This window comes from Prionailurus viverrinus, chromosome F1, assembly GCF_022837055.1.
Source record: "Prionailurus viverrinus isolate Anna chromosome F1, UM_Priviv_1.0, whole genome shotgun sequence".
Lineage (NCBI taxonomy): Eukaryota > Metazoa > Chordata > Mammalia > Carnivora > Felidae > Prionailurus > Prionailurus viverrinus.
In genome coordinates this window covers 48,382,983-48,403,442 of record NC_062577.1, presented here as the reverse complement: position 1 = coordinate 48,403,442, position 20,460 = coordinate 48,382,983, and the positions used below count along the sequence as shown (strand labels likewise).

The following is a 20,460-nucleotide window of genomic DNA, read 5'->3' as shown; positions in this document are numbered from 1 at the left end:
GCATCGATTTGAGAGACCTATGTGTAGCTTTTTAAAACCTGAAGCAAAGTCTATTCCTTAAAATTAAGTTGTGTGTTCTACCAGGTTTCCAAAATTTCAACTTTCCTTTCAGTTGAATTTCTATATTTTGTAAGTTCCATTTTAGCAAATACACATAGTTTTATTTTGTTCTCAAATTGTTGTAAATGGTGAATAAATTTTAGGTCTGTTTATACAAAGGGGTCATCAATATCCTCATAAAAAGAATAGGGGGCTCATTCACAAAGAAGAAACATAAACTATTAGAGAGCAGTACCTGGTCCTGGTTCCTCCAAAATATTTTTTCCTATTTTGACAAGAGTCACCAAAAAAAGGAGAGAGAAAATTAATTTTCTTGCATTATTTAAATGCAGTTAGAGAAGACCATTAGCTACTTTAGTTTATTATTTATTTATTTTTTTTCTGACACTGATTGTTTGACTATTGATGCAACTTGCTAAAACTCAATCTGACAGAAATTCCAGGGATAAGGAGGCAAGTCAAATTAAGATAGTCATCAAAATAACTATAGCACTAAGAGATGTTTCTGGAGGAAATGTATTCTCAGTAAGTTTCTGATTTTCAGAATTTCAAGTTTCAGAAAATTTATTAAATTCAATTACAGTAAAACCTTGGACTGTGAGTACCTTGTTCTGCAAGTGTTCCACAAAACGAGCATACATTTCTAATACATTTTAACTTGATAAAAGAGCAATGTCTTGCAATATGAGTAGTACCTGATGCTGAGTGCCACATGATCACAGCTGAGCCAATGGTTCTTGAAATTTGCCTTAATATACAGGCGCTTTGGATTACAAGCATGTTTCTGGAACAAATTATGCTTGCAAACCAAGGTTTTATTTTAGTCCTTAATTTAGAGACCTAAAGTAGAAATACTGAAAAAGAAATAAAATATCCCATCGTTTATTTTCACTCTATTGTTATTTTTTGCAGTTTACTTATTTATTGTGAGGGAGAAATAGCACGAGTGGGGTAGGGGAGAGAGAGAGAGAGAGAGAGAGAGAGAGAGAGAGAGAGAATTCCAAGCAGGCTCCATGCTGTCAGTGCATAGACCGATGCAGGACTTGAACTCACAAACCATTAGAACATGACCTGAGACAAGATCAAGAGTCAGATGCTCAACCTACTAAGCTACCCAGGCACCCCACCCACCTTTTAAGATATGCTGTTGCATATACACCTCCTGATATTTTGCTCTGGATAAGATTTTGACAATAAAGCTATATTTATTTTTTTTTCAAATTCCTAAAGTAATAATGAGCAAAAATGTTGCATGTAAGTTAATTCAGGAAAAATGAAATGTTTACAGGCTATTTCCCCATACACTGGCAAACACATTTTGTATTAAACTAGATTATATTTTCTATTGCTTACTGGACACTCTCTAATAGCTGGTAACACATGAGAAATACAAATATAAAAATGTATGCTGATTATTTATCCCTTAACTCTGTAAAGCACTCTAGAATTTGCTTGATGTGTTTACTTATAGTGTATATGTTACCTGAGATAAAACATTCAGAGAAATGCATTCATATCACTTTTCCACCTTGAGGGGGAAAGCTGACTCAGAGATATAAAGAATTCACTGACAGTGTTACCAAGACTGTTGGAACTAAGATAATTTGATCATATCCAATGGGACTTTTGTGCCAACTCATACCAGACACAAGAAGTCCCAGGACTTAGCCTAGTTATGTACTTTCTTACCTGTGATTCTAGAATCTTCTCTCGCCTGAGCCAGCTACGTCAGAGTGAGCTGAGCCATAAGTCACATTACTGACAAATTACTGACAAATTTCCTTATGTTCCAAGGAGTGATTGCTGTTCAGAGTCAATTGGTGACCATGCATGTTGCTTGGTGGTTTCTAGGTCACAGAGGCCAGATATCTGGGCCTCCAAGACTCTTCTGGAAAAAGTCCTAGTGGCAGTTCTTGACTTTACAGTGAATATATTTTGAAACACTTTGTTTATATTTGATAAGATTGGTCATTCTGTAGATGATTGATGAGGGATGATAAATTCTTGTTTTATTTAATTGTTCAAATGTACTCTGAAAGTATGTGTTTTATAATGACTTAGACCTCAATTTTGTGAGTGATTCTTATTTTGCCATAAGTCTTTGCATATAATGGGATTAAATACAGAAATAAGATGATTCATTTAAAGCTCAGTGATGCACTGAAAAGAAGATAGATTCATTCCAAAAGAGTCTATCTTGGAGTCTTGGTCTTTCAACTTCTTGGTTTGTGATCTTGAGGAATTTGACTAACAACACTGAGCCTGTTTTTTTGTTGTTTGTTTTTTTCTACCAAGAAAATGGGTATAATAATCCATAACCTAGTGGTTTTGTCAGAATTAAATGAAGAGAATGTCTGCTATGATACCAGAAATACGGCATCTAATAGGTGTGTATTTTTTTTATTCAATATCAGAAAAAATTAGGTGAAAAATGAAACATAACCAGCTACTCAGATAACAATGGGTGGAAAAACACAAAAAACTTCCATGCTGTTCTGCCATCTTGGCTCCTCCTCAGTGGGTAGAAAAACAATGTCTTGCCTATGGTAAGTTAAATAAGCATTTGCTATCTGAGCTGTTGTCTAAAATGCTTTCGAACCAAAAACAAACAGCCCAAGAATCTAGAATGTCTGTGTAATGTTTTTGTCATCAGTCTTATCTTTTTCATTCATGTCATAGTTTCCTTTCTCTATGCCCTGAGAAATACTCCATGAAATCAACAGGAAAGCTGGCCTGAACAGTGTTTCAATTATAAGAAATGTGTGTAGGGCACATGGGTGACTCAGTCAGTTAAGCAATCGACTTTGGCTCAGGTCATGATCTCACAGTTCATAGTTCAATTCCCTCGTTGGGCTATGTGCTGACAGCTCAGAGCCTGGAGCCTGCTTAGGATTCTGTGTATCCATCTCTCTGTGCCTCCCCCATTCGTGTTCTCACTTTCTCTCTTAAAAATAAATGAATGTTAAGAGAAAAAATTTAAAAAAAGAAATATTTGTAAAATATTTAGACAAGTGCTGAGTGACAAATGTCATAACCACACTACAGATACAGCTATATGTCTAAACAAAAATTCAATTTAAATTTCTAGAAAAAAGTACAAATTATATATCTAATATTATATCATGTGTAATATGGGAGGTCAACTTAAATTTCAAGCCAAAACTCTGAATGAAAATCAGTTTTATATTGAAGGAGTTTAGTCTTCAAAATATACTTTAGTAATAGCAGTTTCTCTGGGAGAAAAACAAAATGTCTATTTACATTTGAATTACTTATTTGCTTCTTTATTTTATACCAACACATTACAACTTGTGAATTCTAGAAATGTTATTTTACTGACTTTGGTAAAGTGCTGGAATAACTAGGGTTTTCAGTACTTGAAATGAAAATGATTATTCAGAGTATGCTGATTATTGGTTATTAGAATTTAGAAAGAAAAGCAAGACCACTGCAAGTTGCTAAGGAAATAAAGGGTTTACTTTCTCCATGAGCTTCTAATCACACTGACTCTTCTTTATGTTTGCCAGAATGTTCTCATACTTAGTTGGGAAATAGTCTATCTGTTTATTTTAATAATGATGGTGTCTCTAGGAATGATTTATAAGCACAGGTAATAAAGGTACCACTGCCATTCTGCTGTCGACCATGACAATACAACTGAATACTAAAGACTCTACCTAGTTGGGTTCTCTCTGAAGGCTATTGAAGGGGACCTTCAAATGTTAAAAAACTCTTGGTGAATTTTCCCCAGGTTCTAACAAGCTACATCAAAATAAAACTCATTTCATGGAAAAAAGGAATCCCACAGCACTTCTTTTTAATAACTGTTCAGCTACAAAATTTTATTGGTATCTTTTTATGTTCCCTCTAGAGGATGTAATGCACAAAAGCATTGCCACGGAACATATAAAATTACAAATGAAATTTATTGTAAAAAGTAGAATGTCTTCTAGACTGGTGTCAGTATTTATTTCATTCATAAACCAAAACTGCAGTATAATATATTCATTGTCAGCAAGTTCATGTGTGTAAATTGCCATCCAATGTTATTGACTGATATAAGACAGATATTGAAAAGACAATTTAAATGTACTCTTCCAAACATAAACTGTTCCACAAAAGCACTGTAAAAACTCCTTCAAGATTTTGGGTTGTGCTTGACATTTATGGTTAACTACATAATTTGGTCGTGTCATAATCCACCGTGTTTGGCAATTTGGCATTAAACGCCTGCAGAGCAGATTGGATCCTCACCACCTCACTGGTAGACAGCTTGAGTCTATGACGAAGCAAGCAAGAGAAAAGATCTAGACGACGCTGACCAGGTGGGGAGAGTTTATTTACACGGTCTCTTATCTCTAGAAGTTGCAAAAGTGCTGAGTCCTGGGATCCCTGAGTATAGGGGTAGTCCAGCTGCAAAATCAAGTCCCGAATTGCTTCAGGGTCAAAGTGCATGCTGTAACCAAACACTTGAATGTTATTGATTTTCATATAACCCAGGTTCCGGGAAGGGTCAATGAATTCCAGAGGTTCGTAGTAAATGCTCTCATTGCCATTGGGGCCGTTTGACTTGATGCGACTCCTCAGGTAGATGTGCACTGTCTCAAAAAATGTCTTCCACTTGTTCCCCAGAGTCAGCGACCAGTTATAACACTGCAGTGGGAGGTCCAGCTTAGTCCGCTCCCAGTCTGGAAAGCTGTTTTCATTCACAGGCATAAACCAGCTCTCTGAGTGGCTGCCTCCGAAGGGATTGACGTAAACAGCCAACACTGGCTCCAGGGTGCTGTTTTTAGTTAAGCAAATCTGTAAGGAGAGACCCAAGATCATGTGGACCAGACTTGACTTGTACTTGTTGCTCTTCAAGGTGAGGAGCATCCGCTTGCGCCAGGAGGGGTCGAACCAACTATTGAGGCGCATGTCGTTGCTGATAAAAATGGCATGGACTTCTATTCGTCTGTCCGTTTTCTGCAACAGGTATTTCATCTCGAGGTCCTGCAGGTCGGTCTCGAAGCCGATGTAGTGATCGGTGGACTCGGCGACCTCCGGCTTGCAGAGCCCCTGGCTCAGCATGTAGCCGGTGTTGCAGGTGCCGCAGCGGGTGCGGTTGTCCGGGGCGCAGGTCAGGCAGGCCGAAGCGTCGCCCACCGTGCAGGGCAGGAACGCGGTGCACACCACCTGGTCGTTCGGACACGTGCACGAGTGCGTCTCTTCCGAAAAGCTGCCCAGGAGGCCGTTCTCGTTGCAGTAGAGAAAAGACTGGATGCGAGTGAGCCAGTAGGTTGAGGTTCTAGAAACACAAAACAGCACGGCTCCGTGTAAATACAAAGACATGTTCTTTGTGTACCGCAACAAAGTTAACCTTAGCTCTGAAAGCTTTATCGTTTCTTCAGGTTATTTCCAGTTACTTAACTGAGGTAAAAGAGCTATACGGCTTATGATTGAAAACGATACATATTTATATAACATTTATATATGTTATATATATTTATACTGTATAATTGTTTCCATTCTTCACTGCACAAGATTAGATCTAGAGTAGCCCACGGGATACCTTCCAATGATTGCATGCCATTTCACTAGGGTACTCAGAGGCTGACTGCGAACATAATTGGGTCGGTTATTGTTTTGAAATGCTATCCAGCAACAGGAAATAAAAGTGATATTATCGTAAAATATCTACAGTAGAATTACAGCATATACATGAGGACGGCTCATTCATTCACTCTTAGCTTCATAAAGCACTGATGTGGTAGGCAGCTAAATAGAAAGTAAAATAAAAATGAAAGGAAAATAAACAACTCTAAAATGTCAATCAATGTATTTAAATCCCGGGGTGTTATCAACATTGACAGAACAAGTACCCACTGAGAGGGAAAATATTATTAAACCGTGTTTGGCTTTATTCTTACAGGCTGCTTAACAATATTGTTGAAAATATCTCGTTAAAACCAACTACAAGTTGTTTTAATAAGAGTTAAGTGTGCCAGTTTGACGTGTTTGATTAGAATCATTAACATTTTTTTCTTCATGATGCAAATGTCAGATTTTGCTTTTCCCTGTTTTCCCACATTATTCAAACTCTTTTGGTGTGTTTAAAATCTCAGTAAAATAACGAAGTGAAATGTGTGGCCCTGTCATCAGATAATTCTTTGTTTTTATCATGCTGCTATCTCACACTAGCCATATGATTAGGGACAAGTTGAAGGGCGTCTATAACCTGTCGTTCTCTCACGTGAAGAGTGGGAATAGTGATGTCTCCCATATTGCATTCTTGGGAAAAATAGGCTCAGACGGTATGCTTGTGCTTAGAATATTGCACAGTGTATCTATCTTTAATATTCTTATGCTTTTCTGGTGTTCGTTATTTAGTACCTATGAGATTTTCAGCGAAACCTATTACACTCGATCCTTTATACCTGTATGCTGCTGCTGTTTAAAGAATTTGTTTATGGAGACGATTGGTAAAGCACGGGTATTAATCTGTGCAAATAATCAATAAAAACAATCTATTAAGATACTCAGAACAATATTTGAGCTATTTATATTACATAGTCATTTTTGGTCCCTGCCCAGCCTCCCCTTGCTATGCAACACTTACTTTTTTTAAGTGAGTTTTTCTTCGTTTTCCCAAATAAATTAAATGACTCCTTTCTTCCCTCTGATAACACTTACTTCTTTTTTTCATGGTACCTTTTTTTTTAATTTAAAATTTTATATTACTGGTACCTACTTGTCCGTACTCTATTTCCTCTGTCAACTATAGTAACCAGCTTGCCAGAACCCTGTAGGCCTATTTATCAGTATACAGCACAGTACCAGGTAGCATGCTAGGAGATCACAGCCCGTTAATGTTTATGGAATCTTAAGTCAAATGCACAGATGAATGAAAAGACATTTTCTTCGTAAGTGTAATTTTGAGTGAAATTTAAAGCTCTAAAAAGAACATTTAATTCAATTGTAAAGACCCGGCTAGGAAGTGGAGTTACACAACATACACTTTGACATTTCCACAATTAAATATATGAAAAGCCTTTCTTTTCCAGCTTTACTAAATGAAACTGTTTGCTATAGACCCAGAAGAAAAGAAGAAAAATAAATAAACCAAACTCAACCAAAGCATAAGACATTGTCCTCTTAATTATTTCACACACTGAAAAACACTGACAGGAAAACTGAACCTATTAAATTCACTTTGAACTTTCTCTAGATAATTTAAAAACAAGTTCTCAGAAAAAAAAAAAAAATCTCCCAGGAGTACACGCAAGAGTTGTGAATGATGTGAGGCTCTTTGGCACTTCATGAGTCAGACATCTATATATGATGCTTCTTGTTTTCTTCCCACAGAAGAAATGTGCAAAAAGCCTCCTTTTGTGGTTTATGAAATAACTTGATTTATTTCTGTATTCAGTCTAGATACATAGAAATTATTACTAATTTTTAATATGTAGTTACTGATACATATATTTCATCAATTTTCTCTTTCACAGGCCATTAATGTCTCGCCCTATTGACTTCTCTCTATCTCTTTCTTCTCTCCCTTTTCCTTCCTCCCTCCCTCCTGTCTGTCTCTCTCTCCTTCCTTCCTTCTTTCCTTCCCTTCCTCCTTCCTTTCTCTCTCTCTCTGTCTTCTGTAACTCTACTTTTGCCTTTCTAATATAAAGAATATAAAATATATATCCTATCTGGATTGGAAATTATATTTTCCTCCCTGAAACCAAAGCATAAATTCCCTTAGCCAATTCATCTTTCACTGTAAGCTCTAATCATGTTTCCAAATCATAAGGACAAACGAACAAACAAAAAAACGAAATAAATGGACCTTAAGGCTAAAGACAGAGCTCACAAAACTAGGGCACTGTAGAAAGAAGCGTTTGGACACTTTAGAAAAGCAATGGCTTTTTCAGCTTTCAATCTCCTCCAATCCTTTTCACATCCCCACAGATGCATTACTGAAGGAATGTGTTTCGGCTTTGCGGGTTTCAGCTTGTCATGTATGAATATTGATAACTTGGCACGCTGTCAAAGCTCCCGTACCCTGGGATGGAAGAGTTAGCATGTGGATTTTCTTCTTTTTTGCTTGTCCTTTCTCCCCTACTACCTACCTTTTGACTATTTTACTTTATTTCACAACTAGGGAATAGATTTTTAAAGGAAAAAATAATCCTGGCAAAATCTAGGCTAAACAAGAAGCCAGAAATAAAGAGAGAAACCTACCCTGGATTTTTCACTTACCCAAAAAACCACGTACCTTTATTTTTCCCAGCAAAGTAAAATTTAACTGCTTTTTCTTTACTTTAAACAATTTTAAATTGGAATTTAATATATTTAATTTATATATTTAATATAAATATAAATTTTAAATTTATTTTAAGTGAGTTTAATGGTTAAATTTATAAATTAATGTAATTAATGTAAAATAAATGAAAAGTAGGCTGTATCGAGTATTTTTTTAAACACTGTTTAAAAAATACCTAAATGTTTCAGCAAAAGAGTACCAATTTTTTGTTTTTTTTAAGTCTGGTATACAGCTTTTGTTCACACAAGCTATCTGGTGTCACTAGGGTTAAGGATAGAGGTTGCAATGTCAGAAGATGGGCTACTGGCAGGCAGGTCTTTTGCTACTCTTTGTCAAGCATGTGGTGTTGTGTATGACATCTACTTAATTGCACTTCAATAAATATTTACTAATACAGGAAGTAAGAAAGGAAAGGAGAAAGGAGGAAGTAGAGTAAGGAGGGAGGGAAAGACAAATTAAAGTGAAACAACTATGGATTATGGAAGAACAGAAGACAGAAATAGTAGAAGACAGCATTGGGGCACCTGGGTAGCTCAGTCAGATAAGTCTCTTACTCTTGATTTCAGCTCAGGTCAACATCCCGGGGTCGTGAGATCAAGCCCCATATAGGGCTCTGCACTGAGTGTGGAGCCTTCTTAAGATTCTGTGTCTGCTTCTCTCTCTGCCCCTCAACCCACTCCCTTGTTCTCTTAAAAAAAAAAAAAAAATGAAAGACAACATTTAAAAAAGCCATTGACATGATAACTACTATGATATATAGCATTTCAGGAAGGGGAGGAACTCCTTATCTATCAGGAACAGAGTTTGCATTTTGAAAATAATTTCTACAAAGCTTTTATGGGATAGTATTAAAAAGAAAAAACTGCCTTCCAAAATTAAGTGAAAATGTAAAATTTAAGTTAAAAGCCTATAGCATGTTTATATTTGAGGAATCCCGTGACATCCTAATTTGAGAACTTTAGACAGCCATTTAACCAGTTTTCCCTGTTTGACATGTGATGTTCCCTGTGTATTTAAGATCTGCTCTTCTCCACAGGATACATGTTATCTGAAACTGGAAGATGGATACCTCATTCTGGGGCCAGCGTTTACCTGGTGACCTGGGACGGGTCTTAATCTTAAGCAGAAGCTCAAAAAAAAACACTGGTTCAAAGTTTGGTTCTGTGTGACCCTGGCCTGGGGACTGCAGATAACTGTCTGAACCTTCATGCTTTAATGTGTGACTGCACTTGCCAGCCTTTGACCAGGGTGAAATGATGTAACATATATACCCCATCATCACTGTGTCGCACACAGTAGCTGCTCATAATAAAACAGTATGAATGAAATGCTTATATCTTTTGAATGATAGCAAGTGTGATTGATGAAACAGATTCCTGGGCCTCACTCCAGAGATACTATAAGAATTTCTAGGAACAGGGCCCGGGAATATGCAATCCCAGAGGACATTATGTACACGTAGGCTGTAAGAAAATTAACAACCCAAATATCTACAAGGGGCTCTTTAAAAAGAAGCTAGCCATCAGCATGTAAGAATATGTCCAAAGGGGGCACCTGGGTGCACAGTCAGTTGAGCGTCCAACTTCGACTCAGGTCATGATCTTGTGGTTCGTGAGTTCAAGTCCCACATTGGGCTCACTGCTGTCAGCCTGTAGGTGCAGAGCCTGCTTTGGATGCTCTGGCCCCTCTCTCTGCCCCTTCTTCACTTGTGCTCTCCCCAAAAGAGGTAAGTATTAACAAAATGTGCCCAAAAAGGTAGAGAAAAGTTAAGATTTCTGTGGAGAAGAGTCACCAGCAAATGACTTTGAATTTACATGTATGTGGGGCTTGTGGCCACCATATACACTAAAATTTGCCATGTGCATTCACTGAAGACAAAGCAAATACTAAATCCTGCCTTAATAAATGAATTCTACTATGTTACAGTAATATTAATTATTTAGTGAATATCTCCCATGTCATGGGCCAGCTACTTTGTATTCATTATTGAAAATCCTTCACAGTTGCTTCTAAAGGTTAACCTCATTTTAATATTTAAAAAATACTGAGGTTCGTAGTTTCAATGACTTTCTCCATTACACATCTATTAACTATTACAATGAAGACAAACTCAGAGAAGCAAATTCAAATACTATTTTTTAAATGTTGTTGAAAGTGTTCCATGGGATAGCAAGAAAAAGTGCTTAATAAATGACTTTACAGAAAGTATCTATGTTTTGCTATAGGCAGACAGCATCAAAAATAAAATAACTTTTAATTATGATATAAAGTTTAGGTTTTTGAGTCACACAACACTATATCGGCTTCAATCGCTTCTGGGGAGCCAACTATCAACTTTGAACCCTGTTTCACTTACCTCATATGTAAATTGGGAATAAAATATAGGTAGTTGTAAAAATTAAAGCACAATTTCAAAAGTACTTAAGAGTGCCTATGCACAGAATAAATGGAAAATAAATGTAAATGCTTAGTCCTATTATCGCTGTTATTACCAGTGTTATCTTTTAAAGAAATGTCGCTGTATGCAGTTCCTTTAATACAAATCCTTTTTTCCTCCAGAAAACTGAAGATTTTATTTCTTCTATGACAATTCATGCATCACATGCATATTACACTGTATGTCTGTGTTTCACCTTTATCAAAATAGACCTAGTTATTGATACCACAATTAAGACTGTATTTAAAAGTACATGTACAGCCTCTTTGTGACAGTTTTGAAACTCTAAACCATGTGTAAAGGCAATATTGCTCAAGTTCAGGACATATACTCTGATGTATAATGGTTTGCACTGAGGTATTAGAACATATGTTGATACAAAAACAATTACCTCCTCTCACGGTTAAATCCTCTCTGAGCACTAATAATCTTATTTCAAAGGTCTCTTATTTCAACCTTCTAATCTTTTATTGCTCTCCAAATCTGTGCAATATGGATCCAAATCTTAAAACCTAAACAATATAATTTCAGCATCTTTTTGAAGTTCAATATCAGTTTTTTGCATAGAGAATTTTGTTTTAGCCTTCATAGATTTGTGTTTCTCAGACTCTAATACCTTAAACTAAATATGAATTTGGTATTAAGCACCCACGGCTATTTAAACAATCGTAAGCTGATTATTAGCTCAGTCACAGGCAGGTAATAACCAAATAATATTCTGTCACTCGCCGTCTTCCGTTTCTGTTGTTCTGGCCATCTCAGCCTTGGCAATGGGGCCTGGGGCTCATGTTGACGCCTCCTCCAACACATAATAGTAGTTTCACTCTTGGAAACAAGTTTACACCCCAAGAAAAAGAATGTCATTTTCAAAAAGTCCCCAAGGAAGCATCTATATACTATGTGGGTATATCGATATATATCTAGAGACCTATGGACACATATATACACACATTTTAATTTATTAATGTAAACTGTAGTATCTACTAATAATTTGGCTTGCAGAAGGACAACAAAGAAGTGAGTGGAACAGTTGTAGGTGTTTGCTGTATTCTAAAGAAATTATTAGCTGATAAGTAACATTCATTGAGGATTTATCAGAAATACAGTACGTTAACAGGCGTTATTTATTTACTCCTCGTGATTCTCAATACTCACATTAAGGATGCTTACTGCCCCAATTTGTAGATAAGGGCATGCCTTTTAAAGCTTAAATAACTTAAACCTGCCCCAAGTCCAACAGCCAGTAAGTGATAGAACTGAAAACACATCCCTGGTCTTTATTACTCCCAGTGATTTTGTTTTTGATATGACATCAAAAGCACAAGCAACAAAAGCAAAAATTAATGCATGGGACAACATCAAACTAAAAGGTTTCAGTCCAACTAATTTGTAATTCATTTGGTTGAATGGTGTACAGAGACCAATCTGCTTACTTCTTAGAGAGCGACTGAAACACTTTGTCCCCAAAGATGCTGCATTTGATACGATAGTTCAAAAAACATCAATAAATATGTTTTTCTTTTACTTGTGACATAAAATATGAAAAGAAACAGGTCATCATTCAGGGTGTGAAATGTGAAGCACATGGAAACGAACACAATTATGTTATTATAAATAAAGAGAAGATATTACCAAAAGAACCCCAATATTTTCCTCATTAGGGTTCACATTCCATTTTCTTCCAAAGATTACCAAAAATTGGAATACCTCGCTCATTAAATCACATTAGATACTAAGTTAAAAAGATTTAAAAAGTGGGGCTCCTGGGTGGCTGAGTCGGTTGAGCATCTGACTTTGGCTCAGGTCGCGATTTCAAGGTCTGTGAGTTCAAGCCCCGCATCAGGCTCTGTGCTGACAGCCCAGAGCCTGGAGCCTGTTTCGGATTCTGTGTATTCCTCTCTCTCTGCCCCTCCCCCACTCACGTTCTGTCTTTCTCTCAAAAATAAATAAACATAAATTTTTTAAAAAAAAAAAGGTTTAAAAAGTATTTATTATGTGCAAGTTCAGCTATTAAAAGTGGTTAGTGTAATTGATGAACATTGACACAAATGCAATTATTTCACAAAGATGGGGAAATCTAGCTTCTCCTAAGTGCACCCAAGATGTCCTGGTTTTCATCCATTATGATGTCCTTTACACTAAGTCATTATTACCAAATAATTTATGTCTGCCATTATACTACACATTCTGTGAAGAAAAATATATATTTGCTTACTTCACCATAACATGCTAAATCAATTTATGATGTCTATGCTTAAATTCCCCCATTAAAACCTTCTAAACCTTTATTGGTCTTAAAATTGTGCATTATGGATCTAAATTTGAAAATCTAAATAATATAATTTAGGAATTTAAAATAAAATACTTATAAAAGACCACTCCATTTCATACTTCACAGATGTGTTCATCTCTGATCCTAATACTTCAAATTTAATATAACTTTTACATGAGTGAATAAATTAGTGAACAAGAGAGTAAGTTGAAAGAGCAAATTTAAGACTAAATTGGAAATGTCCATTGTACTTTTTTGTTAATATTTCATATGTTTTCTTGATATCCAGTAAGTGATGAACCTTTAAAAAATGTCTTATTTTTATTATATCTAGTTTTTAAATATTTATTTTTTAAAGTTTATTTATTTTGAGAGAAAGAGACAGAGAGAGAGAGAGACAGAGAGAGAGAGAGAGAGAGAGAGAGAGCATGAGCAGGGGAGAGGTGAAGAGAAAGGGAGATAATACCAAGCAGGCTCTACACCCAGTGGAGTCCCATAGGGGGCTCAACCCCACAACCGTGAGTTCATGATCTGAGCTGATATCAAGAGCTGAACGCTTAACTGACTGAGCCACCCAGGCACCATAATATCTTTTTTTTTTTTTAAGTATGGTTCATGACCAATTTCTTACCAACTTAGAGAACATCAATAAAATGTTCTCTACTAACTCTACCATTTAAATGATTTAAAAGACTTTAACATTTTTTTCCTAAAACTAATAGCATACTATTTACATTTAAGGCATATTTTTCAATTAAGTAAACAAAATATAATTTTCCCAAATCTGGTGTCCATCTATTCTTATACCCATGAACACAATTATGACATGAACTGTCTATGATATACCTGTGTTTGTCTGGGGAGCATCCTTCCAAGTAGAATGTCTCTGAACTTACCATTTTCTTCTCTCTTAATACAACAATCACTCTTATCTGCAATGGTGGATATCAGCTTAACCCTTTGTGCCCCAAGTAAAACAAGAACCTGGTTTTTAGAAGCCTTGCACCTGCTCTTTTGGTCATTTTATTACATTTGTGTACTAGCAAACTACCCTTAAAATTGATCTATTTTTAATTGCATGACACCCCAATTTTTTTCATATATACTATGTGTTTTGCTTAATTTTGAATCCCTTTACGAACTGACAACACTTAACTTTCATTGTTCAGTTCAATATATCCTCCATTTAGGCTGCTCCTGTTTCCTTCCCTAAATATATGATTCGCGATTTCAACTACGTTGAATTTTCTTGTTTTAGAATTGAATGTCCTTTCTCCTCTGCTTAACCAGCTCAAGATGCAAATTGGACCATTTTTACTCTAAACAGTCTGTTTTGGACAATCTAATTAACTACAACTTAATTCTTTGAACAAATGTATCAGTTATCTATATTACTGTATTTGTAATTAAACCAAATATATTTGTGGTTTAATAGATTCTTATATCATTTCAACTGAAGTATACTATTTATGATAATATCTGTAATTTTCTACATGTCAGTTTTCTCTTTTATTTTTAATGCTTATTTCTTTTTGAGAGAGTGAGTGGGAAAGGGAGAGAGAGAGAGGGCGACACAGAATCTGAAGCAGACTCCAGGCTCTGAGCTGTCGGCACAGAGGCCATTGTGGGGCTCGAGTCCATCAACCATGAGATCACGACATGAGCTGAAGTCAGACGCCTAACTGACTGAGCCACCCAGGCACCCCTACATGTTAGTTTTCTTAATTGGAATATAAGCTCCTCAGAAAAAAGAAAATGCATATTCATTGGGTTTCCAGAGACCAATAAAATGCCTTCCTGACCCCCCCAAACCAAACTGCTAAATCAAAATTGAACTATGGACTTAAGTCTGTGGAAAAACTCCTCAACACAAAATGGCAAGTAATTCTGGAAATAATTATTTTTAATGCATTTATGATATGGAAAGTAAAATGCAGTAAACTTCAGAGGCTGAAACTGAAATAAAGAACAATATGAAGGAAGATGTACATTTGCCTGATCTGTATCAAAGACAAAGTCTGGTACACTTGAAAGGCAAGAAGTTGAATTAGGGATCCACTATGTTTGGAAAGACAGACACTATGGATTTAGAGTCAGATTAAAAAACAACAAAAGCAATAGCAATAAACATCTAGTGAAGGAAGAGAGACAAATGAGTGCTTGCCCTCACCTTGTTGTTAATAGAAGGGAAAAATGCACAATCTCTACATTCAAAAACACAAAATAATTATTTTTTTTATTTTTAAAATTTTATTTATTGTTATTATTATTACTATTATTATTTATTTTAGAGAGAGAGTGAGCAGGGGACAGGGCCTGGAGGAGAGAGAGAATCTTAAACAGGCACCACGTTCAGTGCAGAGGCCAGCATGGGCCTCTCTCCCAAGACCGTGGGATCACCACCTGAGCCGAAGTCAAGAGTCTGTTGCTCAACTGACTGAGCCACCCAGGTGTCCCCTCGTACCTGTATTTTCAGCTCTTTGTTTCCACTTGGCAAGAACTTAACCCTGATTATCTCGATAATACAGGACAAGAAACTGGCAAAATCATGTTTTTATGTACCACACGAAGAAATTTGAAAATCTGAAAGCACTATAGTTATAATTTATAAGACATCAGTATTACATATATTATTTATGCTTCTCAAATTATTGAACAACTGTGAGTAGCATAAGAACGACATGGATTCTATAATGTGAATACCAGTGCTGTACTCTAACTACAAAGCTGAAAAGGTTTCATTGAATTTATGGCAATTATAAATGTGATATTGCAGAGGATTATTTTCAGACTGCTAATTTAATTATTAATCTGTACTACGGAGACAAGATAGATATGAAGTAATTTTGAAAAAAAAAAAAAAGATTATCTCCTAACTCAGAAATTGGAACAAAAGAATGTAACTTCAGACTAAGTAATTGCATTTGCATATGTTTAATACTATTTATCTAAATAAAGAGGATGGAAACATGAGGACAAAGAAAGCTGCGGATTCAGTATAGTGATATTTAGCAATGTTTGTCTAGCATTATCTGAGCATGAGGTTGCCCTGACAGAACGGTGAGTGGACTCAGACCTCTTGGTAAATTAGCATTTGTGACCTTACTGTATCTAGATATCAAAATGTAATGCCATTAGGAAAGAAAGTCAATCAACTAAATCACTTGCTCTTATTCCATGATCACTAAGAACTTTTATGATAATAATTTAGATTCCCATGTAAGTTTCTTAAAGGAACAAATCTGACTGACCAAATTATAGAAGATTTATAAGTTATATAACAGCTAGGACAGCAAATAACAATGTAGCCTTCTGGATTGTATGTTATTCTTTAAGAATTTTGTTGACTGGACTATGATCCCCAAACTGGTCATCTTTAAGGTGTTAATGTAAATGGCGATTCTGGAGCTTTATGGTTGTCAGAAAGTAGACCATTGGGGGAGGGGGTGGGAAACACCAAAAAAATCGCCTTCCAGAGTTCTGTTATCCATCAAAACTGTCTCAGAGTCACATGCTCAGGGCCGTGGCTTTATATGAACATTGCCTACTGTTGGAGATAAAATACTATACTCTGAACCATAGATATAGTTAATGATTATACCACAATCTCAGAAAAAAATGGGTGCTTATGCCCCTAAAATGTCACCTTTTATAGGAATAAGGAAATATTGTGGTTTGTGTGTGAATGTGTTAAATGTTGCAAAATTTATACAATGATGTAGGGAATAACTATTTTAAAAAGTTGGTTTACTTAGCTTGCTAATATAACAATAACCTGTGGCCCTATTTCACATAATTTGGTTCATCAGAAAGAAAAGTATGCAGGTATTACAATGGACCAAATGTGTATATGCACTCAAATTTTATATGTTGAAACCCATTTCTCAATGGATAGTATTAGGAGTTAGGAACTTTGGGAGGTAATTTGATAATGAGGATACAGCCATCATCCATGGAATTAGTGCCCTTAGAAAAGGGATCCTAAACAGCTGTCTCACCTTGTTTCCATCATGTGAGGACACAGTGAGGAGATGGCCATCTATGAAGGAGGAAGTGACCCCACACTAGACACCAAGTCTTTCAGTGCCTTGATCTTGGTCTTCTAGCCTCCAGAACTATTTGACATTTCATTGTGCGAGTCACCTAGTCTATGGTAATTTTGTTATAGCAGCCCAAATTGACTAAGACAGGTATTATCTCCTAATTTTTCTACCAACTTAATATCACATTTAAGTCTGTGGAAAAGAAACGTGGAGCAAATGACTGTTTAGAAAACAGAAGCAACTCAGTAAGTAAGTCTAGCCTTCCCCGGCCTCATTATTTTCCAAATGAGACTACAGAAAATGATGAATTACCTCAAATGACCATTCCACATCTATTCAGAAAACAAATAGTAGAGCAATCACTTTAATCCTTGGGTTCTCAAGCAGACTTACATTATGTAGAACATCGCTTTTTTCCTCAGCGCACAAGACGTTCCATTAACCAAAATATCATCTGATAGGGAAAAAAATGAGTCACTCTGGAGGATATCAGCAGTGACACAAATCAAATGGGTATTCAAAATGTATGGTTCTCTTACTTACAGGGTAAACCACAACAATACAAATGGGAGCTTCTTATCAATTGGCAGAAAGATAGAGAGAAACTTATGTCACTTCAAGAGCTTAATCTGTTCCGTTGGCAGGGGGAAAAATCCACAAGTTTATTCCTTAGTGCTGCAGGTTTAGCCTTAATTTAATTTTTGAACCATAAATCCATGTTGAAATTATTTGGAAATTAGTTGTTATTATTGTTTTGCTTACAAAATAATTTTAAATTACCTTAGTTTTTGTTTTCATTTATTACCATTGTCATTTATTATCTTTTAGTAGTAACAAATTTATTTAGTAAATAAATAAATTTAATCTTCCAAACAATCCTTTAGAAAATAAAAGGAAAAAGACATTATAATGCAAGTACCTGCTGAAACCATGATGTAAAACAATCAGATAATTAACTCTTTTTGTGTGGTTATATATGAGACATAGAATAAGTACCTATTCTTTTTTTTAAATTTTTTTTTTTACGTTTATTTATTTTTGAGACAGAGAGAGACAGAGCATGAACAGGGGAGGGGCAGAGAGAGAGGGAGACACAGAATCGGAAACAGGCTCCAGGCTCCGAGCCATCAGCCCAGAGCCGGACACAGGGCTCGAACTCACGGACCGCGAGACTGTGACCTGAGCTGAAGTAGGACGCTCAACAGACTGAGCCACCCAGGCGCCCCTGGAATAAGTACCTATTTTAATACAAATAGTATGACCTTATAAAATCATATGTAATTTGCAAGCCAAGGGTTAACAAAGGCCATTCCAGAGCTAGTTGGTCAGATCTACCGAAAGTGTATATACTAGAGGTCAAAACTACATTCTCTTCAGGCCTCAGAGCCACCACCATAATCACACATCCTCATGTGCACGATTAAGTAATAATCACAAATACATAAAGGGCACTTACTACATGCCAAGGACTGTTTAAGCATTTTACATATAGACATTAACATTGAGCCCTTGCAACAAGTCTATGAAGTGAGTACTATCATTTTCCACAAGGAGCCTCTTAAGCAACAGTACAGATTGTCTATAAAAATGAGCAAGCCTCCTCGCTCTTCACCACTCCATTATTTTATCTATGATGTTATGGACCCGATAAAAGGCATATGTGAAAAAATGTCCAGAAAGTATATTTTTCTAGATAATTATTATTTCAGTCTACCTCCTCAGGTGAATTGTCTGAAATGTTTAGACAGTTCACATAAGCTTTGGACAAAATGTGAGCCACTAAACTGTTTCTGGATTAACAAACAGAAAGTGAGATGAAAACATAGTTCACACTGACATTTTAATACCATCATAGTGTATAATAATCTTAAAACCATTATTTTATAGATTATGTTAAAGCCATGTGACAGTGAAATGGAGTCATGTTGTACAAAAGAGATTTTTTTTAAGTTGAAGTTTTTTTGTATTTCTTTTAACTTTATTGATTGTTTTTTTTGTGTGTGTGTGTGTGTGTGTGTGTTTCCTTTTTTTTCAAGTTCATTTATTTTGAGAGAGACAGTTCCAGTGATGGAGGGACAGAGAGAGAGAGGGAGAAAGAGAGAATCCCATGTAGGCTCTACAGAGCCTGATGCAGGGCTCGAACTCCCAAATCATGAAATCATGACCTGAACCAAAGTCAAGCACTTAACTAACTGAGCCATCCAGGTACCCCATATATGAAGGATATTCTGAAGTAATTTGGATCAGTGTGTCTCAGAGCTATTCTATCACTACATTGAAAAAAGGGTAGGTCCTACCTCAGCTTCTGTTTGGAACAATAATAAATAGACTTTTAGGTCATATGTATCTTCCATGAAAGAGAAACAACACCTACGTGGATCCAGGACTAAAACCAACTTGTCTTTGATTCTGGAAGTTAAATTGTTATTATTTAAATATTTTTAGTCATGTTTCCTTATTCTTCTACCATAGGATAAGCCTATTGGAGAATGATCATGAACTGTTTTCATGGAATGTTTCACCTAGGGAAGGGGATTAGTTTTATCATAATCACATCCTTATCTAAACATAGTGGTTTATTCAAGATTTCTTCCCATTCTGAATTTTTTTTTAAGGGAGGTGGTTTATTTATTTACCTCGAGAGAGAGAGAGAGAGAGAGAGAGAGCACAAGCACAAGTGGGGAAGGTCAGAGAGAGAGAGGGAGAAAATCCCAAGTAGACTCAGAGCTGTCAGCACAGAGCCCCACATAGGGCTTGAATTCACAAACTGTGAGATCATGACCTGAGCAGAAACCAAGAGTCGGACACGTCAAGGACTGAGCTACCCAGGCGTGCCTATTCTGTTTTCACTTATGAAGTTATCTTAATATATATCAGATGTTATAGCATCTGGTTGTGTAAGAGGCAAAGTCAAGCTGTATATTTATATATATATATACACTATATAAATTAAGAATGGATATTTTATTTGTAGTTAATTGCCTATGCAATATCCCATGGGTCCCTTATTTCTACAAACAGAAGCTTGATTTTGTTCAGTGTGCCAAAAATGACCTACTTTCTCAGTTTTCCTTGAGGTTAGCACTGGGCCCATGCCACAGTTCTGATACAAACAGAACTCTGAGGTGGAAGAGCCTGAGGTAGCTTCTATTTTCTGAAAGAAGTCAATAGCCATGGCTCACCACACCTGTTCTTGCTACTGATCCTGAAAATGATTCTGATGTCTGAAGCAACAAGAACCGTCCCATTGTTTGAAGACAACAGACATGCAAGAAAAGTTGCAGGGAAGACAGAAATAAAAACCAAGCAAACAAAAGCATGGAAACTGGTCCCATAATCAAGAACCATCAAC

At 36.2% G+C, this 20,460-nt stretch overlaps 1 protein-coding gene across 3 annotated transcripts in view; it reads right to left on the bottom strand.

The window, feature by feature from the left end:
* Positions 1 to 3,881: 3,881 nt before the first annotated feature.
* BRINP3 (BMP/retinoic acid inducible neural specific 3) overlaps positions 3,882 to 20,460 on the bottom strand; it is a 411,767-nt gene continuing 395,188 nt past the window's right edge. For all 3 annotated transcript variants that reach the window (XM_047839603.1, XM_047839604.1, XM_047839605.1), the window contains exon 8: positions 3,882 to 5,347. In XM_047839603.1, the coding sequence (XP_047695559.1) occupies positions 4,231 to 5,347 (1,117 nt within the window). In that variant the 3' untranslated portion in view covers positions 3,882 to 4,230. The remainder of the gene's footprint in view (positions 5,348 to 20,460) is intronic.